Raw genomic sequence first — 20,818 nt, forward strand, 5'->3', positions numbered from 1 at the left:
CTTGAGATTCTCTCCTTTTCTGATTGTGGGTTCACTCATGTAGCAGACTGCCTACAATTTTGAAACTCGTGGAGATCTAAGACAAGCAGACACCAGTTGCCAGCTAGGAAGTGAGGAGCCTACTGTCCCCTGCTTATCTCTAACTCTTTGATGGATTCTGATCATGCTTAATTCTGAAAATGAACCAGAATGATTTACTTCCTGTTTGGTACCATATTTTATTAGTTATTTTTCATTGCTATGACCAAAGTACCTTAGAGAACAACTTAATGAAAGATTTATTTGATTAACAGTTTCAGAGGGTTAAGTCTGTGTTTGCTTGAGCCCACCTGCTTGATCAGGCCATCATGGCCATAGGAACTCTTGGTGGAAGTGATCCTTGACCTCATGAGGGACAGGAACCAAAAAAGTAGGGTAATAATTGTGGAGCATGTATAAATAATATTCAGAGGTACACCGGAAGTGACCTGCTTCCCCAACTAGGTACCATCTTCTGAACTTTACAGAACCTCCCCAAGTAGAGCTATTAATGTGGGACTGACCAAAGCATTTAATAACTGGGTCTTTTGGGGTTATTTCATATTTAGACCATAAGAGTCAAGTGTCGTGGGACACAGCAGTTTCAAGTTTATAGTAAAATCACAAAGATTATTCAGACAGTTCACATGTACCATACACACAGTCTCCTGTTAATGTCTTATACTATGGCACATCTGTTATAAATGAACCACCATATTTTTTTTAGGTTTTACTTAATATCTTTTTTCCTACTCCAGGAAAGTAATATCTACTTTCCTACTCCCCCAGCCACTGTCATCCAAGATATGGCATCACATTTCCTGTGTTTGTTTGTTTTGAAATGTTCTGTCTCTGTAGCCCTTGCTGACCTGGTACTTGCTATGTAGACCAGGCTGGCCTGGGACTCATTCACCTGCCTCTGCCTCCCAAGTGCAGTGGTTAAAAGCTGTGTACCATCATGTCCCACTAGAAATTTGTTTTAATTGATTTGAAAGCTGTAAGGGCTGGTTAAACATTTTTCATAATATGTCTCTTTCAGGATTTATTTATTACTTTCTCATCAATGGACTAAATTTGATTTGAGACAGACTACAGAAATGTAACATGCTATTTTCATCATATCTCATTTAGGACTGGCACTATGAACATGCTAGTAAATATAACTTAGAATTTGCATTGGTAGGAGTTTAATTTTGCTAACACTGTTGGTGAACCTTAATCATCTGGCTGAGGTTCTGTTTCTCAGATTTTTCCACTGTTAATTTTTCTTTTCCATATTGTAATCTTTTAGAAGTCATTATGTATAGCCTGTGTAGAAGACAGAAGTTGTGTATTTATTCCATTTGAGGACAGAGTATAAAGAAAAAAATCATAAACATGGGAGATTTGTTTATAGTGATATGCACTGGTACTTAAAATTATTCCAGTTTGGGCCATTGGAAGCTTTTCTTCCTTCCTTCCTTTCTTCCTTCCTTCCTCTCTCTCTCTCTCTTCCTCCCTTCCTCCCTTTCTCCCTTCCTCTCTCTCTCTCTCTCTCTTTCTCTCTCTCTCTTGTCCATCTGTCTTCTTACTGTACTGTTATTGTGAGGTTTCTTTCTGTTTCTGGTATTGTAGATGTTTCAAAGTCACCTTGCATATTTCCTGCTCCAGTACTGTAATGAGCTATTTTCTAAGGGGCACTGGTTTCTCTTTTTCTTTCACCCTCCTCAGAATGTGTGTGTATGTTTTTGTGGGTTTGCCTGTAGATATGTGTATTTGTATACCGAAGCCAGAAGCCAATGTTGGGTACGTTTCTCATTTACTTTTCAGCCTTGTTTTTAAGACAGCCTCTCACTTAGCCTAGAGCCCAGTGATTGAGTGGGTTACTGGCTGCAAGCACACAAGACTTGCCTGTTGCTGTCCTGTCCCAGACACTGCAGTGCCAAATGCCTGCCACCATTCCCTGCTTTATATGGGTGCTGGGATCTGAACTCGGGTCTTCATGCTTCTGGGGCTGGCACTTTGCCCCTACCCCATACAGTCTGTGTTCTGGGAGTAGAGCGTGTGTGTGTTTGTGTGTGTGTTGGTGTCACTGAACTTGGAGCTCACTGATCTAGCCAGATTGGCTGGATCCAGGAATCCATTTGTCTCCATGCTACCTTCCCACGCTGCCCTGCCAGTGTTGGGGTTACAGGCATGTACCACTGTGCCTGGGTTTTTACATAGGTGTTAAGGGTCTGACCATAGATCCTCTTGCTTGTATAGCAAGTACTTTGCCAACTGGGCCAGTTTCTCTTCCCTGTAGGTGTAGTTGTTAAAGCCTTGAGCTGGGCAAGGACATTTTTAAAAAGACTATTTTATATATGTATATATTCACTCGTACTAACTTATGTATATACATGTATCTGAATATATGTCACTATTAATATCATGTATTAAATTTTCATTATCTTTTACCTTTTTATTTTTTAAATTTAATTTTATTTATATATTTATTACAATTTATTCACTTTGTATCGCCACTGCAGCAGCCCCCTCCCTTGTCTCCTCCTAGTCCCACCCACCCTCCTTTTTCTCCCCCATGCCCTTTTCCTAGTCCCCTGATAGTGGAGGGCCTCCTCCTCTTCTTTCTGACCCTAGCTTATCAAGTCTCATCAAGGCTGGCTGCATCATCTTCCTCTGTGGCCTGGCAAGGCTGCACTCCCCAGGGGGAGGTGATCAAAGAGTTGGCCACTGAGTTCATGTCAGAGACAGCCCCTGAACCCCTTACTAGTAAACCCACTTGGAAACTGAGCAGCCAATGGACTTCCTTTGAATAGGGGTTCTAGGTCCTCTCCATGCATGGTCCTTAGTTGGAGTACTAGTTTCTCCAGACCCCCTCTGGGCCCAGGTATTTGGCTCTGTTGTTTTCCTTGTGGAACTCCTGTCCCCTCTTTCTATTTCTTCCTTTTTCCATAAGGATTCTGGCACTCTGCCCAAAGTTTGGCTATGAGTTTCAATATATCCTTTGAAACCCTAGTGCGTAGAGTCTTTCAGAGGTCCTCTGTGTAAGGCTCCTGTCCTGTTCCATCTTTTACCTTTTTTATGAGTCTGGGTGGTTTCCATGGATGGATGGATGGATGGATGAATGTATGTATGTATGTATATGTGCCGTGTGGGTACAGTGTCCACAGAGGCCAGAAGAAGGCGTCAAAAAGCCTGGCACTGGAATTACCTACTCCAGTTGTATCCCATTGTGTGTGTATTAGGAACCAAATCTGTTTCCTCTGCAAGAACAGGAGTGCTTTTAGCTGCAGAGCCATCTCTTCTCTCTTCTTAACGTGTGTGTGTGTGTGTGTGTGTGTGGTTGGTGTGATAGAGACATGATAGGCTTTTTTGTTGTTGTTCATTTGTTTTTCTGTTGTGTTGAAACAGGTTATAGCTAAGGCTGGCCTTAAAATCCAGATCCTCCTGCTTCTCCTTCTGAATGCTGGTGTTACAGATGAGTGTCCTCACGCTTGGTCAGAAAGTGCTAATTTTGAAGGTAGTGAAGGAATGAATTTATTTTCATGTAAGAGAAAGTAATCAGTTATGTACTTAAAATTCTTTTGTTCTATTTCTTTTTTTCTAGACTATCCTAGAAGAGCTTCACAAAGCTAGTTGTTTTGGGGTTTTTTGTTTGTTTTTGTTTTTTGTTTTCTTTTTTTTTTTTTGGTAGGTTTCTCTTTAATTTCTATATTATGCCTGTCAACTAGTTTGTTTAGAAGTAGAGTCTACACTATTTATCTAGGTTGGCCTTGAACTTGTAATCCTTTTCCCTTAGCACACCCAAGTTCTGATGTTACAGGCTTGCAGTATAACCTTGTCTGGCTTTATTTAATACATCATATTTTATGTTAGTATATAATATAGATGCTGACTATCTTAACTTTGTTGCTATGTGGTATAGCCATTTGGGGCAAAAAGAGACTTCACTGTCAAAACTGGTTTCAAATTCTAATTATATTGTTCATTAGTTGTGTAAACTTGCAAGGCAGTTTACTCCATTTCTCCACTTAGGAACATAATGAATCTGACTCTTAACTGTAAAGTGGCTACTGTGTTATTAATATTCTACTTTTTAAAAATTGCATTTAATTAACTTTATTTGCTGCAGAAGCTAACATGGGTTTGTTTCATTTTTCAGTTTAAAGTGAAGTTACTAATGTTACAAATTTCTGAAATTTTGTCTAATGCTTTAGAAGTGCTTGTTTCTGAGTAGTTGATTCATTCCATGAATAGTCACGTGTTTAGTACACATTTGTTTATTTGTTTAGGGTTAGGGACAGAGAAGTAAACGGATATTTTCCCCTATCTCTTTAGAAGGTGTAAGTGTTAATTTTTTTAGGCAAGCCAAAAACACTTAAATGTTACTACTTTAGGATTGGCAGAGTACCTGAGTTTGGTTTGTAGCTCCCGCATGGTGGCTTACAATCATGGTTCTGGTGCCCTCTTCTGGTGTTTTTGAGAGCTCTGTGCACATGGTGTACGTAAAGAGAAACAGGCAGACCACTCATACACATAAAAATAAACTTGGTTTTTGAAAAAGCTTTTGTTTTTTTAGTTCTGAACTTTATATAAAATTCATTGTTTAAAAATTGGGAAGCATCTGGGCATGGTGGTCTACACTTTTAATCCCAGAGGCAGAGGAGGTGGAGCTCTGTAAATCCAAAGTCAGCCTGATCTACATAACAGTTTCTGGATAACAAGTGTTGCATAATGAGACCACGTCTCAATAAATAAACAATAAATAAATAAATAAATAAATAAACAATTCAGAATCTTCCCTTTATATTGAGTTTTGGGTGATCTTTGTCATTTTGTTTTGTAAATTTGTTTTTGTTTTTAAGGGGGAGAGAGTGACCGTGTTAGGAATATAACCCAAGACCTTGTGGATTTTTAGGACTTGATCTACCACAAACAGATCTTTGCTTTCCCCTTTCCTTTCCTTTTGACTAAAATATTGTTTGGACAACAAGAGCAGGTGAAATTTTCAAACTAATTTTAAGGCAGGCATGAAGCTTTTCATTACCTAGCATTGCTGTTATGTTGCTTTATTTGCTAACCTTGAGTAATATGTGATCAGCAGTTCAGCTTGCTGCATATTGCATTTTAGGAGCTAGTTATCAATCCTATTTGAAGAGCCTGGAGATGTTTGAGCAGGAACCAGGATTATCCATTCTTATTGTTTATTGTACATGTGTTGAATCACTGAAATTAGGTTATGAGATAAATTCATTTTACGAAACATGGTGGTCTTTTGATACTTAAATTGATTAACTTATTTTGGTTTATGATTAAGGAAACTTTCTGTGATTCAAGTATGTTTTTATCTTTTAAATAGTTGTCATCCAGTCCAAATGACGTGTGTAAAATGCTGAGCATTTAAATTTAGTTCAATATAGCAGTTAATTTTTTGTAAGTCATTTTATGTTCACTGGGAAATACAGGAAAAAGAGAAATGATCAGTAATCCATATAAAGGTGTTGATATTTTAGTATGTTCTGTCTCCACTTACCTGTAGTACAATTCAGTTATGAAATTTAAGAACATGAAAAAGAACAGTTTAATGAAATGCTATAAATATTTCTAAACACCCACCAAAGTATTAAACAGAATAGTGTACCCCATAATTCCCCATGTTTCTCTTCCTAATTATAGCTTCATAGTCTTAGAACGTTATATTTGCATTTGTATGTCTATGAAGTGAAATAACTTGCGTTCTTGGGAAGAACATTGATGTCTGTCAACTGCTGAGCCATTTCCTTAGTCTACATTCTTATCTTGAAACTATCACCCAAACATTTATAGTATTCTTTTCCGTGGTCTTTATGTGATTTTTAGCAAATTGCTAACAGATAATCTGTTTATGCAACCCCAATTTAGCTGTTCCTGAGTTTTACATAAATGGAAGCCTATTGGGTTTTTAAAATTCACCTTTACAATAAAATACAAAATAAAATAAGTCATGTTTAGAGTTGGGGAAGCCCATGGTCCCAGTTTCGCTCTGTTTTAGCTCTGTGTGCTATACAGGATGTGTGTATATGTGTATGTCCGTGGATCTGAGTGCAGGTGCCATGGCATAAGTGTGGAGGGAGAGGACAGCGCCAGGTGTTGGCCCTTCCCCTCTCTTGTCTGAGACAGGACAGTCTTCTCACTGTTGCTGTTTGCACTCCTGGCTGGCTGGCTCACAGGCTTCTGGGAGGTCTGTGGTCTCTGTTTCCATCTTGCCATAAGAGCCCTGGGATTACAGACCTATGCCCGTATGGTCAGCTTTTGTGTGGGTGTTTAATGTTCAGGCTCAGGTCCTCGTGCTGGTGCTGTAGCATGAGCCCTCCCCCAGTCCTTCGCTGTGTGTCTGTTGAAGGCAAGTATGTTTCGTGTCTCTACTTCATTGGGAAAATGGGAATGATTTTGTGTTACAATTATTAAAGGAAGTAATTATATAATAAAACTGCTAATATTAAGCAGATGATGAAAAATAAGATTGCTGTGTTGAATGAGTCAGCATTGGATATGCTGATGTTTAGTAAAAAAAGACAGTTGATCAATTACATGCCTACTGGGTTGGATTTTCTCTGATGTATTGATAGGTATGTTTTAAAACTGCAAAAGTATGAGGTTGGGACAAGATAACTTGCTTAAAATGTATGTTTTTAAAGGTTTGAATGCTGATTTATCTGCAGAACTATGTTTTTCACAGAACAAAGGAAGGTGTTTAGAAATGTATTTGATGATCCAAGCTACTTGGAGGGGGGGGGTTAAGACAGTAGGATTGCAAGTTCAAGGCCAGCCTGAATTTTACACCACAAGTTTTAGACAGCATATACAACATAGTGAGATCATATTTCCCACCCTTAGCCTCAAAGACAAAGAAGAAAACAAAACAAAGATATGGTAGTTCAAGTCTGTAACCCCAGGTACTCACGACTGAGGCTGGAAATTTTTAAATTTAGGGCCTGGGCACACAATGAGGTCCTGTCTTAAATAAAAGCTAAAAACAAAACAAAAAAACTAATTCTGTAGCTCAGTAATCAGTACTTGCCTAGTATATGTGAGGCCATAGTTTCAATATAGTACTGGAGAGAGATGGATACAGAGCAAGCTTGATGAACCGTAATCCTTCCAGGATTTGCTGTCTGGTATTATCTAATATTTAGTTACATTGCTTCTTATGCTTCAGTTTTTCTATATTTTAAAAAGTTAGTGGTTCTAATTAAATATAAAATATGTGTGACTTTTTCTAGATGTGGAGATTATGTATATATATGTATATACGTGTGTATGTACACACATATGTATAAATATGCTTTTGTGCTTGCTTTGTTTTCTGCTTTTTAAGACAAGATCTCAATATGTAGTCCAGGCTGCCTTGCACATTTTGTACAATATTGAGAGTACGTGTATATATAGGCATGCACCACCAGCATGCTGACTTTACATGCGGCTTTGTATATTTTCTTTCAAAAGAAGGTATGTGATCCTTTTATTAATGCACATATACACACTGGCTTTGGTCATCTGAATAAAACCTAAGTTTGGTTTTTAAAAAAAATTTTAAGCCTTTTAAGTCTTTGTCTTTCAAGGTGGAAATGAACATGTATGGTTTTCTTTCTTTTCTTTTCTTTTCTTTTCTTTTCTTTTCTTTTCTTCTTTTCTTTTCACCTTTTTACAATTGTGGGTGCTTGTAGCTTTTTTTTTTTTTAATAGGAAGTAAGGTCAGCTTTTAATTACAGGTTCATCTGACTTATCTACCCTATCACACATTGTAGCCCCAAACCACTCTGTTCTTGTTTATATATAAATTCATCTATTTTTTAAATATATAAAGTATGTATGTATGTATTTATTTATTACATCTGTGAAGAAACTTTGTTGACTAGGGAGAGACTGCCTTTCCCAGGACTAGTGAATTCCTTTTTTGTCTTATGAGTTCCTAAAAATAATTATGTTGTCAGAGAGTGTGTCTTTAATATACAGTGGTTCAGTTTTGAGTTCATACCCCATCACCTCTCTTCTCTCTGTCTCATACATTCTGTTCTGATCACCCATGTCAAGGATTCATGATGTCAGACCTTACCAGTAGCCTGAAGCCTATTGTGACACATTCATACTAGCTAATCTTAGATGTTTGCCCTGCCCTGCCCCACCCTGCCTTGCCTCCCTAGAGAAGACCCAGTAAATACTCTGGGCTGTGATTTTCCTTAGTTTCTTATGCCTTGTTTGTTTGTATCATTTGTTGTTGTTGTTTATTTCTTTGCGTTTGTTTAAGAGACACTTTCTTTCTGAAGCCCTGGCTGTCCCGTAACTCAGTCTGGCCTAAAACTCAGATCTGCCTGCCTCTGCCTCTGCCAGAATTAAAGGCATGTGCCACTACAGCCTGGCTCTTCTGCTCCTGACCAAACCTGTTGCTTTGCTTTGTGTCCTAATATCAACATCTCCATTTTGCATTTTAATTCTATAAATTAAAATCACGTGGCTATATATAATTTGAAAACTTCCACTCATACATTATCTTTTTTTGTCATGTTGTATCTTCACATTGGCGTTTTTTGAAACAGGATCTTACTCTTTAACTCTGACTGGCATCAAACTCTTATGATTATTCTGCCTTAGCCTCCCTTCAGCTGGAGTTTGAAGGACATGCTTCCAGATGTTCACTCTCTGCTGACTAATTCTTTCTGTTCTTAGTTTCTACTAAGTAACTTAGAAGGGTACCAATGACAGAATCCTGTTATATTAAATTATGGTTTAGTATTTTTTGTCTGGAACTACCATCAAATCCCAGGCTCTAAGAAAGTTTTATCTCTTATAAACAATTTAACCTATTTAATTTTTAGCATATGTATATATATTAATATATAAAACATATAAATAGAATTATATATATGTATATATGTATATTTAGAGTTTAAAAGCACCACCAGCCACCTTTATTATTATAAATGGTTTGCTATGGTGAATAGGCTAACAAAACTTGAGTTTCCAGCTGTATGTATAGATTTACTCTACTCAAATAACAATCTCTACATTTATGAACTAATACTTTTTTTAGGTTAATCAAAATATTAATTGTCCTTGCTGATTTCTTACTTTATTTGGTAGGCAAATTTTAGCATTTTGAATACCTACTGATCCACAGTAGATTTTATATTCATGTAGGGGTTTTTTTGCTTTGTTTTGTTTTTTGAGACAAGCTCTGCTCTGCCTATGTAGCTTAGGCTGGCTTTGAACTTGTGATCCTCTAGCTTGAGCTTCCGGAGTGCTGGTATTACAGATTACATCACACCACCCTACACTTGAGCCTAAAGGTGTGCTTTTTACTGTTTTTTTTTTCATTTGTGTTTATGTGCATGTATATGTGTGCCTGTATGAGTGTATGTCCCATGTGAATGTATGTCCCATGTGTGGGGAGGCTATGAGACAGCATCAGATTCCTTAGTACTGGAGATATAGAAGGTTGTGAGGCACCTTGATGTGTATGCTGAGAACTGAACTCAGGACCTCTCTCTCCATCCCTAAGGCAGTTGTTTTACTATCAGCCACATATTGCATTCCCTGTTACAATGATACAGGTGGAATGCTAAATGAAACATGTTATGCTTGCTGTGAGTAAATAGTTACAAATTTATTCTTATTTTAGCAATTTGTTATTTTTGTTGTGTTTTACCTCTGTTGTTTAAATCTGTCAGTTACTATTGTGGAAGAAATAAGCTTGTATCCATTTAATAAGCAAAGCAGTTCATGTATAGCTGGCATGTTTCAGCTCTTGATTCTGTTATACCTAGCCGTGTTGACTATTAGTAATAGTAGCAGCAATAGTTGTTGTCTCCCTCCCTTCCTCCCTCCCTATTTTTCCCTGCAAAAGCTTTGTTCTTCTGTTGTATTAAACCATGTCTTTCAAAGCTGTTTCATTGCTAGGGTATTCACTTTGCATCTGCCTTTGGTTGACTGTTGGACCAAGATGAAAAGTAATCTTTTTTACTTATTGTACTCCCTCTTTTCTTTGTCAGCTAGGTGATTTGAAACTAAATAATAATAATAAGATAATAAGGTAGATTTCTGATTTATCACTTACCTTTAAGTTTATGTTTACCTATTTTGTCAGATTTAACAAGGTTCTTGGTATAATGGCAACACTCACACTTTTTCAGTGTCAAAGTGCTTTCAGATATCTGGATTTACCTCTCATTAGCTTTTGCCTACAACAAGCTAATAAAATTTATATTTCTTCATGAAGTAGTAACTAATAGGCTCGTTATGATTAGGCAAATCTAAGTAAAGAACAACGTTGTATATTATCTGGCACTTGTGGGTATAACTTTTTTAGAACTTAACTTTTATTTCCAAACTATGCCATCTGTTCTAGTTTCCTTTCTGTTGCTGTCATAAAACACTCTGATCAAAGCAACTTGGAGAGGAAAGAGCTGGTTTGGTTTACACTTTCAGGTCATAGTTCCTTACTGAGAAAAGGTGGGGCAAGAACTCAAGCAGGAACTGAAGGAGAAACTGTGGGAAAGGCTGCTTAGATTCATCTGTGGCTTCTCTGTGTTAGTGTTCTTACATATCTCAGGCTTACCTACCTAGGGAGAGTGCCTCCCACAGTGCGCTGGGCCCCTCCTACATTAGTCCTCAGTCAGGGTATTCATTCTCTCTTAGACATTTCCACAGGTCTGTCTGATTGAAGCAATTCTTACATTGAGTTTTTTTTTTCTTTCTTTGTTTCTTTCTTCCCAGGTAATTCTAGCTTGTGTCACGTTGACAATAAAAATTAACCACCACCATCTGCTAGGGTTTATATTAAGTATATTAAGTGGTCCTTTATGTCTTCAAGGGAAAACTAGATTGATTAAGTGATGATTATACGTTGGTAATTTCAGTTTTGTTTTTGTTTTTGTAAGGACTTGAAAAAATAAGATTTATGAGATTTCTCTCTTTCCCTGGAAAGGAAAAAACAACAAATGAAGCCCTCTTTCTCTTACAGTGTTCTCACATTTTTTAAAGAAGAATTTTTAAAAACTTGCCTCTGTTTCTTAGTCGTGGTATACCTATGCTTTAATTACTGTTTTTCGTTTGTAAAAGTTGTTGGTTAGGTCTTCAGCTTTGTGTCTTGTGCCTCTCTTATGTTTTATCTTTTGCTTGGGAAATGAACATATTTGCTTAGTAAGTTACTAAACCATGGCAGAACTTTTCTCAGTTTGTATACATTAGTTTAGTAGACTCTTCCCGTCGTTCTTTATGAATAATTCACTTATTTTCAAGTTTTATTTTTACTTTGTTGTTGTTGTTGTTGTTGGACTGATTGTGTAAATTATTTTGGGATAATGAAGAAATTATTAGAACAAATTGATGTCTTAATTACTTAAAGTGTTGGTTCTGTAATGGCGGTGTTCTTAACATGTCTCCTGCATACATAATCATTGTTTTGAAAAGTAGAGTGTAGACATGGATGAGGAAGAATTAAAACATCTATTTTATTGAAGGAAATTGGGAAGAAGTTTAATTATATTAGTAAATACCAAGATTAAAATAATACAATATAATCTAAAACAGTAGTTATGTTCTAATCTGTAATCATTTCAAACATGAGTAGCAACAAATATTGTTTACCATAACTCTCAAATAACTTGAGTTATATTAAAGTTTTTGAAGCAATAGATGAAATTAAGCTTCATTAACTAATTTTAAACTTTTTTTAGGTAAATGAATTGGTGGATGCCAGAGATGCCGGCCTTGGTGCTTGGTTTGAAGCACATATACATAGTGTTACTAGAGCTTCTGATGGACATTCACGTGGCAAAACTCCACTGAAGAATGGCAATTCTTATAAAAGGACTAATGGAAATGTAAATCATAATTCCAAAGAGAACACAAATAAATTGGACAATGTACCCTCTACGTCTAATTCAGACTCTGTTGCTGCTGATGAAGACGTTATTTATCATATCGAGTATGATGAGTAAGTGCTCATGTTATTGAGGACTTCATTCATGTTTTCATGTGTAGAAGCGAAGCTTTGCATTTCAAGATTATTTTGAATAGTCTTTCTGAAGCAATTATTTAGAGGTCATGCTCAGTCTTTTGGTTTCTGCTTGTTTAGTGATTGTTACCCAACAAGTAAGGGCCCTTTAACTGTCAGTCATCTCTGGCTTATAAGTGGCTTGCTTTTAATCATCTTATTATTGGCTTATTTTAGGATGTTCCAATTTCTATTTGTCTGTTAGGTTTTTAGTTATATTTAATATGTTAGGAAACATTGTAATAGCTATTAGAATGAGGCCAAAAATACTGAAAACTGCTTGTATTGAGATAATTTACATACAGCTTACCTTTTGAAGGAAATAATTCATTAATTTTTATATGTCCACAGGATTATATATTACCACAAAGTTTAGAACTTTTTCATCTCTGTCATCCCAAAGTAAGAAATCTCATACGCATTGACAGTCATGTCTCAGTCTCCCTCTCTAGATAAAATTATGTTCTGAAATACTATGGGGGAAGTTGGTCTTAAAGCCTAGATTCTAGCACTAGATTTTTTTATTAAAAATTGTGGAACAAACGTTATTATTGGGACACACTTAAATATTACTAAACACACAGAAAATTCTTGCCACATGATACAAACTCAAATATTAGAATGTATGTGTATTTTTATACTACAAGATGATTATAAGAAAACTTAGTAGAGGGGTCTGGAAAGATGGCTCAGAGGTTGTAACTGACTTCTCATCCAAAGGATCCAGCCTCAGTTCCCACATCATCAAAATTGTCTGTAACTGCAGTTCCAGAACATCCAGTGCCACCTTCTGGCCGCTTCTGGGAACCAGGAATGCATGGGGTGCACAGACATGCATATAGCCCAAACACCCATACACATAAAATGATGATAATAAGAACAATAATAAAAAGGAAAAGAAGGCAACAACAATTTGGTAGAAACTCATTTCCAGGATCTCTGGAAGCAAAATAGACACCTTTAATCTATACTTTTCTGATACTTGTGGTTTTGGCTAGCTTATCAATACTACTTACCTCAAATGATTCATCATACCACTTTTAATAGTACCAACAGTGAGAATGCATTTAAAGATAATGGGCTTTGCCAAGACTGGTAATATTGGTGAATTGGTGCTAGTGTAGGAAGGGTCTGGATGCAGTGGGCTGATGATCAATCCTCTCTGGAGTTAATAAATGCTATGCGATAGAGTATGGAGACGAGTTACTGCAGCTACAGACTCAGTTATCTACTACCAACAAGTAATGATTAGTTCTTGAAAGAGTTTTATCTTAATTTTTAAAGAATCTATATGTTTGTGAACCACTTATGTGCCTGGTGCCCACAGAGGCCAGAAGAGGGTATGGGATTCCTTGGAGTTACAGACAACTAGTTGGTGCTTGGAGTCACACCCAGGTCCTGTGGAAGAGCAGCAAGGACTCTTAGTCACAGAGTCATCTCTAGCCTCGAATTTTACCTTTTGATAAACTGGAAAAATAACCTAAAACCTGAGGTTTTATTCTGTCCGAAAAATATTCTCATTTGGCAAAAAATAATTATGCATAATAGCACAGACAAGAATAGTGCCTGGAGCTTTAAACACAAAGTAAACCAGTATTTATTCAATTTACAGTTTTTGAGGTTTTTGAAGATGGTTTAGGAATAACACTGTCCAAAAGATAGGACCTCTGCTTTATTTTGGTGTTAGAAAATAAAACAAAACCTTCATATTTATTTGGAGTTTTTTTTCTTTTTTAAAATTTATTTATTTATTTTATAAATTACAGTTTATTTACTTTGTATCCCAGCTATAACCCCTTCCTTCATTGCCTTCCAATCCCACCCTCCCTTCCTCATCTCCTCCCATGCCCCCTCTCCAAGTCCACTGATAGGGGAGGTCCTCTTCCCCTTCCATCTGACCCTAGCCTATCAGGTTTCATCAGGACTGGCTGCATTGTCTTCCTCTCTGGCCTGGTAAGGCTACTCCCCTTTCGAGGAGGTGATCAAAGAGCCAGCCACTGAGTTCATTTCAGAGACAGTCCTTGTTCCCCTTACTAAGTCCTTGTTCCCCTTACTAGGGAACCCATTTGGAGACTGAGCTGCCATTGGCAGCTGTGCATGGGTTCTAGGTTATCTCCATGCATAGTCCTTGGTTGGAGTATCAGTCTCAAAAAAGACCCTGTACTCAGAGTTTATGGTTCTGTTGCTCTCCTTGTAGAGCTTCTGTCCCCTCCAGGTCTTTCTATCTCTCCCTTCTTTCATAAGATTCTCTACACTCTTTTTACCTGATAAGAATGAATAATAGAAGTAAGTCTAAGTCAGTGGTTTCAACCTGTGGGTTGTCACTCCTTGGGGGCTTAAACAATCTTTTCACAGGGGCCTCCTACGATCTTCAGAAAACACAAATATTTTCACTGTGTTTCATTACAGTAGCAAAATTACAGTTATGGAATAGCAATAAAAATAATTTTATAGTTGGGGATTCACTACAACATGAGGAACTGTTACGAAGGTTGAGAACCGCCAGTGTAAATCAACCTGCACAAGAAATCTGCAGTAAATTTTACGTGATACATAAACATTTATATGCTTCATCTCTGGCAACTTAAAGATAATTACATAGCTGGACTTCTTTGAGAAACAAAAGATATCAGAAACTTAGTGGGAGATGTCATCACACCTTTTACAAAGAGAAAACTGTATAAAATATGGCAGATGGTGTTTAAAATAGTTGAGATCCTGTGACCGAAGGCTGGTAGAAGCTCACAGGATGAGTCATCATGACACAGCGTGGGGATGGTAGTGAATCTTGCTAGGGCTTTGTGGTGATTAGAAAAATGAATTTTAAGTAGAGTGCACTGCCTGTTGACTCTAACACATCATTAGACAGGTTCATCTTTGTTTGGAGAATATATTGAAATTAATTGGTCTAGTGGTACAAATAAACAGATTTAAAGCCCCCTCCTTCTTTAGTCAGCCAGCCGTGGGAGCACATGTGAGTAATAACCAGCACTCAGAAAACACAGAGGCAAAAATACCATGAATTTAGGGCCACCCTGAGCCACAAATCAAGACCCTATTTTTAAAATAATCAAAACAGCCAAAGAAGCAAAAGCAAAATAGACAGAATATTTCTTTATTGCTCAGTTTAGCCCCAGATTTCTGGTCTCAAACAATCCTCTTTTTTCAGCCTCCAAAGTAGCTAGGGATACAGGCTTATGCCAGTGTACAAGCTGTATTATGTGATTTTTGCTGGATTGCAAGATCCAAATGAGGCAGTAGAATGTGGCTGTCAGATAGTGCTATGGTTGTACTGGAGTGCTTGTTCCCTATATGCAATACTGTTCCAGCTCCCTTGTTTTAAAAACAGCACCTACACAACAGGTCCATATTCAGAGTAGAACTTAAAATATAAGAATGTAAAACTCTGATGAAGAGCGTTGGAGAGTTAAATCTCTAATTTGAAGAGCTTGAATAATGATAAGCTCTTATTGTAAAATCTTCGTGTAGAAAGGAGATTCTGTACATCAATACAGGAGCACCCAGACTTCAAATCTCTGAAGGGAAAGAATGGTTTGAGTTGAGACTGGCCATTGAATAAACAGTGGTCATTCTTCAGCTGCAGACTGGGATGCGTACAGAAGATAACGTAAAGAGAATTTGTAAAGTTAGTAGTTACACTAGATAACTTAGTCTATGCTATAAGCTCTATTTTCAGAACACTTTGTAAATCAGCCTATTTATGATACTGATTTAAGCACTACATTTTTTTTCAGGGACCTGTGTTTTTACTTAATTGTAGATTTAACTTCTAAGTACTGCAGTATAGAGTGGACAAGTACAGTAGAGTTTACATAGTTGTGGTTTACCACTGAGGGAAATATATATGTGGAACAAAAGAACCTGCCTTTGGAATTCTTAGATAAGCATTGCACATCCCTTTAAAATGAAATTGCTCAAAAGTAGCTTTTACTTTAATTAATTAATAATTATTTTTGAGACAAAGTCCTTAAACTCCTGGATTTGTGTTCCTTCAGTTTCCAGAGAGGTTGGATTATAGTATCTGGATGAATGACTTTTCCTTTTTCATATTGGAGGTAGGAGACTGAAGTCAGGGCCAAAGCAAAGTAGGCAAGTACTCTACTACTGAGTACCCAACTCTTTGAAAAGTGATTTTTATAATAAAAGTCTATCTTTTATATTATCAAACCACATGAATTCTCATTTTGGGGAAAAAAGATCACTGGAGAACAAAATTGTTTGAGAACTCTGTCTCAAAAGTAATTATTAATTAATTAAAAGAAAAACAACTTTTGAGCAGTTCCATTTTAAGGTGATGTGCAATGCTTATCAAATTCCAAAGGCTTGAGAACCAGATCAAGATACATAGGATAGGCATTCCCTTGTATCTTCAATTCCTTTCGATTCAGAGCAGAGCTGACAATTTTTAACCTATGTGAAAATGATGTTTTAGAATTAAGTTCTTTTTAGGTAAAAGGACTTTTAAAACAAACCAAGAATACTTGAACTAGAAATTATTGCTATTTTTCTCTCAAAATTATAGCAACAAACCAGGTGTGTCAGCACATGACTTAATTCAACACATAGGAGGGAGAGGCAGGTGGATCTAGGTCAGCTTAGTTTAACATAGTGCCATGGCAGCCAGGGCTATAGAGAGAGCCTGTTTCAAACCTCAAAAAGTATTATTTATATATATATATATATAATGCTTTATATATCTATCTATCTAATATATATATATGAGAAACATACACTAAGTTTATGAAGAAGTCATGTTGACATGTTTTTATATATAAATTTATTTACTTTATATCCCGATTGTAGTCCTTGTCTTCTCCTAGTCCCACCGTATGCTGACATGCTTTTAAGATGTTAGGGTTTTCTGATGTTAGAGCATGTCTCTTCTGAAGATTCTTTGAAGAATATAGGCAGACTTGTTGGAGGCTTCTTGTGAAGAGTGTTAGGCTGATACCTGTGTTTTACATCTTATAGCAGCTAATGTAAGTGATGTATATGTGAGGTTAACAAAGGGTTTGGCACAGAAGTAGTTGTTTGTTATCTCCCCTCGGTTTTATCCCTTTATTAGAATCTTCCTGTTTTTGCTTCCCTGTTGTTGGGATTACAACCATGAATCGCCATACCCAGATTTTTATGTGGGTATTGGGGCTTGAATTCAGGTTCTCATGTTTGTGAAACAAGCACTTTACCAGCTGAGTCTTATCTTCATTCTTCAGTAATGTTAATTTAGTATGACAAACTTTGAGCTAACGCCTCACATTGGATACTCATATAATCATATGCGTAAGCATATGTAGTATGCTCATAAGCATAGTAGTAGTGTTACATGAACTCCTGAGGAAACCACTCTATTACATAGTTTTCAAAGGTTACATTCATGAAATTGTATGAGTCCAGAGCCTAAGAGTTAACCAGTAGTGAAAAGACAACTCAAAGCACAGTACACATGATTACTAGTAGCCTACATTTCTGCTGCTTTCAAAGGTCAGCCATTCTGTGTAAAGCACACATGAACTTTGGGTGTGGCAGCAAAACACCTATAACTTAAATTCTTGGGGGGGGGGTTCAGAATCAGGAGTTCAAGGTCATATTCCACTACATAATGATCCCAAGACCACAGGAGACCCTGTCTCAATAAGCCAAAAACAAATCAAACAAATTGATGTAAAGACTTTAGACTTTGGGACACCTACAGCTACTTTTGAGCGAAGCCTTGGATGTATCAGCAACTGAGACACAGCCCTCCAGGTGGTACCAGTGCTCAACCCTTCAAAGCAGCTTGCTGAAAGTTTTCTCTGTTCCTTGTGGATTTGGGATAGATTCTGTTTATTAACTAAATTACTGGCTACAGTTGTTTAAAAAGTTTTTTTAACATGTTAGTGTCTAAGACTTAATGTTTTCAGAATTTCTAGGGACTTTGTAGGTAGGTATTGGTGGTTTCAAAAATTTCTTCCTGGTAATTTTAATGTATATACAGGGCTGACAACAGCTGTATTAGACTAGTAGTTCTTAAAGTATGATTGATCTCTCACCATGAGCAGGAGCAACACTGTTAGAAATGTACATAATGATCTCGGTAAAACATGAATGAATCTTTTAAGATTGGCCTGACAAAGAGTTGAAGAAGTCTTCCCAGCAGGTCCATGCATGTTGAAGTTCACTTATTGATGATTTTGGGTCCACCCTTAGTCCATTGCCCTCAGGTTCCCAATACTCAAGAAAAATATTAAAGGAAATGGTTTCTGTATGACCACTTACCTAATGTAAATACATTTTATTAAAGGTCAGGAAATAAGAATTATCCCGTAAGTCTTAACATTCATGCTTATTTTAACATTTGACTTAGTTATTTTAATCTCTAGGAGCTCTATCACCACTTAGCAAGTCTACCTGAGTTATCTATCATTCAAGAGGAAAAATTAACAGCAGTATCATGTCAAGCTTACATCTTTACTAGTACCATCAAACTTCTGAGATTTTTGTTACTTACTAAATGAGGTTTCATACAAACAAGGTTAGCCAAGGATGAAGACATCAAAGCCTCCAGCCCCCATTTCCCAAATTCTGGGATTACAAATGTGTTACCACCACACCGCACTCTCTAATTTATCAACAGTGAATTAGGAATTTAGGTCATACAAACCAAAAACCTTCAAATTTCAAGAGTAGTCTTAGTTTTATGAGCAATGCTAGAATTATTTATTAAAAGGAGTACTTAAAAGTTACGGTTATTTGTAGTAGTTAGTTGTCCTGAATGAAGCATTTTTGCAGTAATAGCTGTTATTAGAATTGTCAATGTTGTTACTTTTATTAAAAAGTATTTAGTGGCATCTTCTGTGAAGTGGATGTTTACTTTGCAATAAAATAATAGCTAGTATGTTTACTTTTTTTAAAAAGATGTATTTATTTATTGTGTTTTGTCTGCATGTACGCCTGCATGCCAGAAGAGGGCACAAGATCTCATAATAGATAGTTATGAGCCACCATGTGGTTGCTGGGAATTGAACTCAAGATCTCTAGAAGAGCAACAAGTACTCTTAACTTCTGAGCCATCTCTCCAGCCTCCTTAGTATGTTTACTTTTAAACCTACTCAGATAATGGCATGAACTGAAGTATTGTACTCGAGAGATTTGCCAGAATAATGGTGTAATCATAATTAATTGGTGTGTGAAGCATATATATCAACATTTTGAGTATATTAGATGGCATCAGGCTGTTTGACATTTTCTTTAAAAAAATCTTTTTAGATTATCTGTGTGTATGTGTGTGTGCATGCACATTCTTTGGATAGGAGAATGAGGGAGTGATCTGGAGGTCAGAAGAAAGTCAGATCCTCTGGAGGTAGAGTTAGAGATGGTTGTGAGCCACCCAGCCTGGGTGCTGGGAACTGAACTTTGGTCCTCTGGAAGAACCGGAACTGCTCTTAACCACTGAGCCAACTCTTCAGCCCCTGTCTTTTGAGGCAGGGTCTCATATAGCTCAGGCTATTCTTGAGCTTGCTTTGTAGCTAAGGCAGGCTCAAATTCCTACTCTACATCCCAAGTCCTGAGCTTATAAAAATGCACTACATCTAGATTCGAGTCCTTTATTTTTAGAATAAAGTTTAACGTCTGATTTCTATTATTTGCCAAAATAACTGACATCAGGCATTCTTTTGTTTGTGGAGAGATAGTAATGGTTATAAAGATATGTCGTGTGTGTGTATACTGCTGTTTGAAATATTTTCATAATAATATGTAAGTGGTCATTGAAATTGGGAGGAAGATACTTGGTGATTCATAGGACCGTTGCAGTCAATAGAGGGTCTCTCACTGTAGCCCATGTGTTGCTGGAACTTGGAGGTCCACCTGTGCCAGCCTTATGAATCCTGGAAGGTTTCACAGGTGTATGCAATACCATGCCCATTTCAAACAATATCTTAGTATTAAAAATCTCTGGTCTATGAGGATCATAAATCTTTGATCCTTTTCAAAAGTGTGTCTGTCTTATTAATTTTCATCTAATTAAGGTCAAATATGCTATGGGCAAGAAAGACTGGAAGAATTAATAATGGAGGGTAATTGTAAACATGTTAAGAAGAGGAATTGAAGTGGTATTATTGCTTTGAGTGTTCATTACGATACTTGAAGCTATTTTCAGCCTGTGGTTCCTGTCTTAGAGTAGTCTTAATTATGGCTACTGCATAGAGAATCTAGTGAGTCAATTGTGAATAAACCAGCTGGTATGTTTAAATAGAAGAAACTTTTCTACAGGTAGCAAAACTGATTTTTTTTGAGAATATTAATGTGTCGTTATCTTTTTAAAAATTAAATATTGTTAAGAATAAAAATTTCTTGATTTTGATAGAAAGTTTTTTCTTAAGTAATGTTTGTCATGTTGATTTTTCAGTGTAGGGAGCTAGTATCAACTAGTATCTTGCTAGTATCTTGCTAGTATCAGCTAGTATCTTGCTGCAGTGACTAATTGTCCTGTCTGTTTGTGACTAATGTGTTTACCAAAGATTTCCAAGTACATTTTTCTAGTTTTCTATGAATTACAAGGTTCTGAATAGATGATAATCAAAAGGATACTGGGAGACATTAGATGTACATGTGACATCATTTTTATTCCATGAGTTCTTTGTACTCCAAAAGAAGCTTTATACACACAATTTTCTTTTTTTACTTTTCAAATAAAAAACTGTGACTTTTCATCATTTCTCTATGAGTGTGTTTTGTAAGATGGTCAGAAATAACTAGATTTTACATCCAGATAAGGTGTGTAAG

General features: G+C 36.6%; 1 protein-coding gene across 2 annotated transcripts in view; it reads left to right on the forward strand.

Moving 5' to 3' along the window:
• The window catches only part of Uhrf2 (ubiquitin like with PHD and ring finger domains 2), a 69,070-nt gene that overhangs the window by 11,945 nt on the left and 36,307 nt on the right, over positions 1–20,818 (forward strand). Inside the window, exon 3 of one of the 2 annotated variants that reach the window (XM_021647900.2) lies at positions 11,715–11,974. The exons of the other annotated variant lie outside the window; for it this stretch is intronic. Coding sequence (XP_021503575.1) covers positions 11,715–11,974 — 260 coding nt within the window. The remainder of the gene's footprint in view (positions 1–11,714; positions 11,975–20,818) is intronic. 2 annotated transcript variants of the gene reach the window in all.

The sequence above is a fragment of the Meriones unguiculatus genome, chromosome 1 (assembly GCF_030254825.1).
Source record: "Meriones unguiculatus strain TT.TT164.6M chromosome 1, Bangor_MerUng_6.1, whole genome shotgun sequence".
Classification (NCBI taxonomy): domain Eukaryota; kingdom Metazoa; phylum Chordata; class Mammalia; order Rodentia; family Muridae; genus Meriones; species Meriones unguiculatus.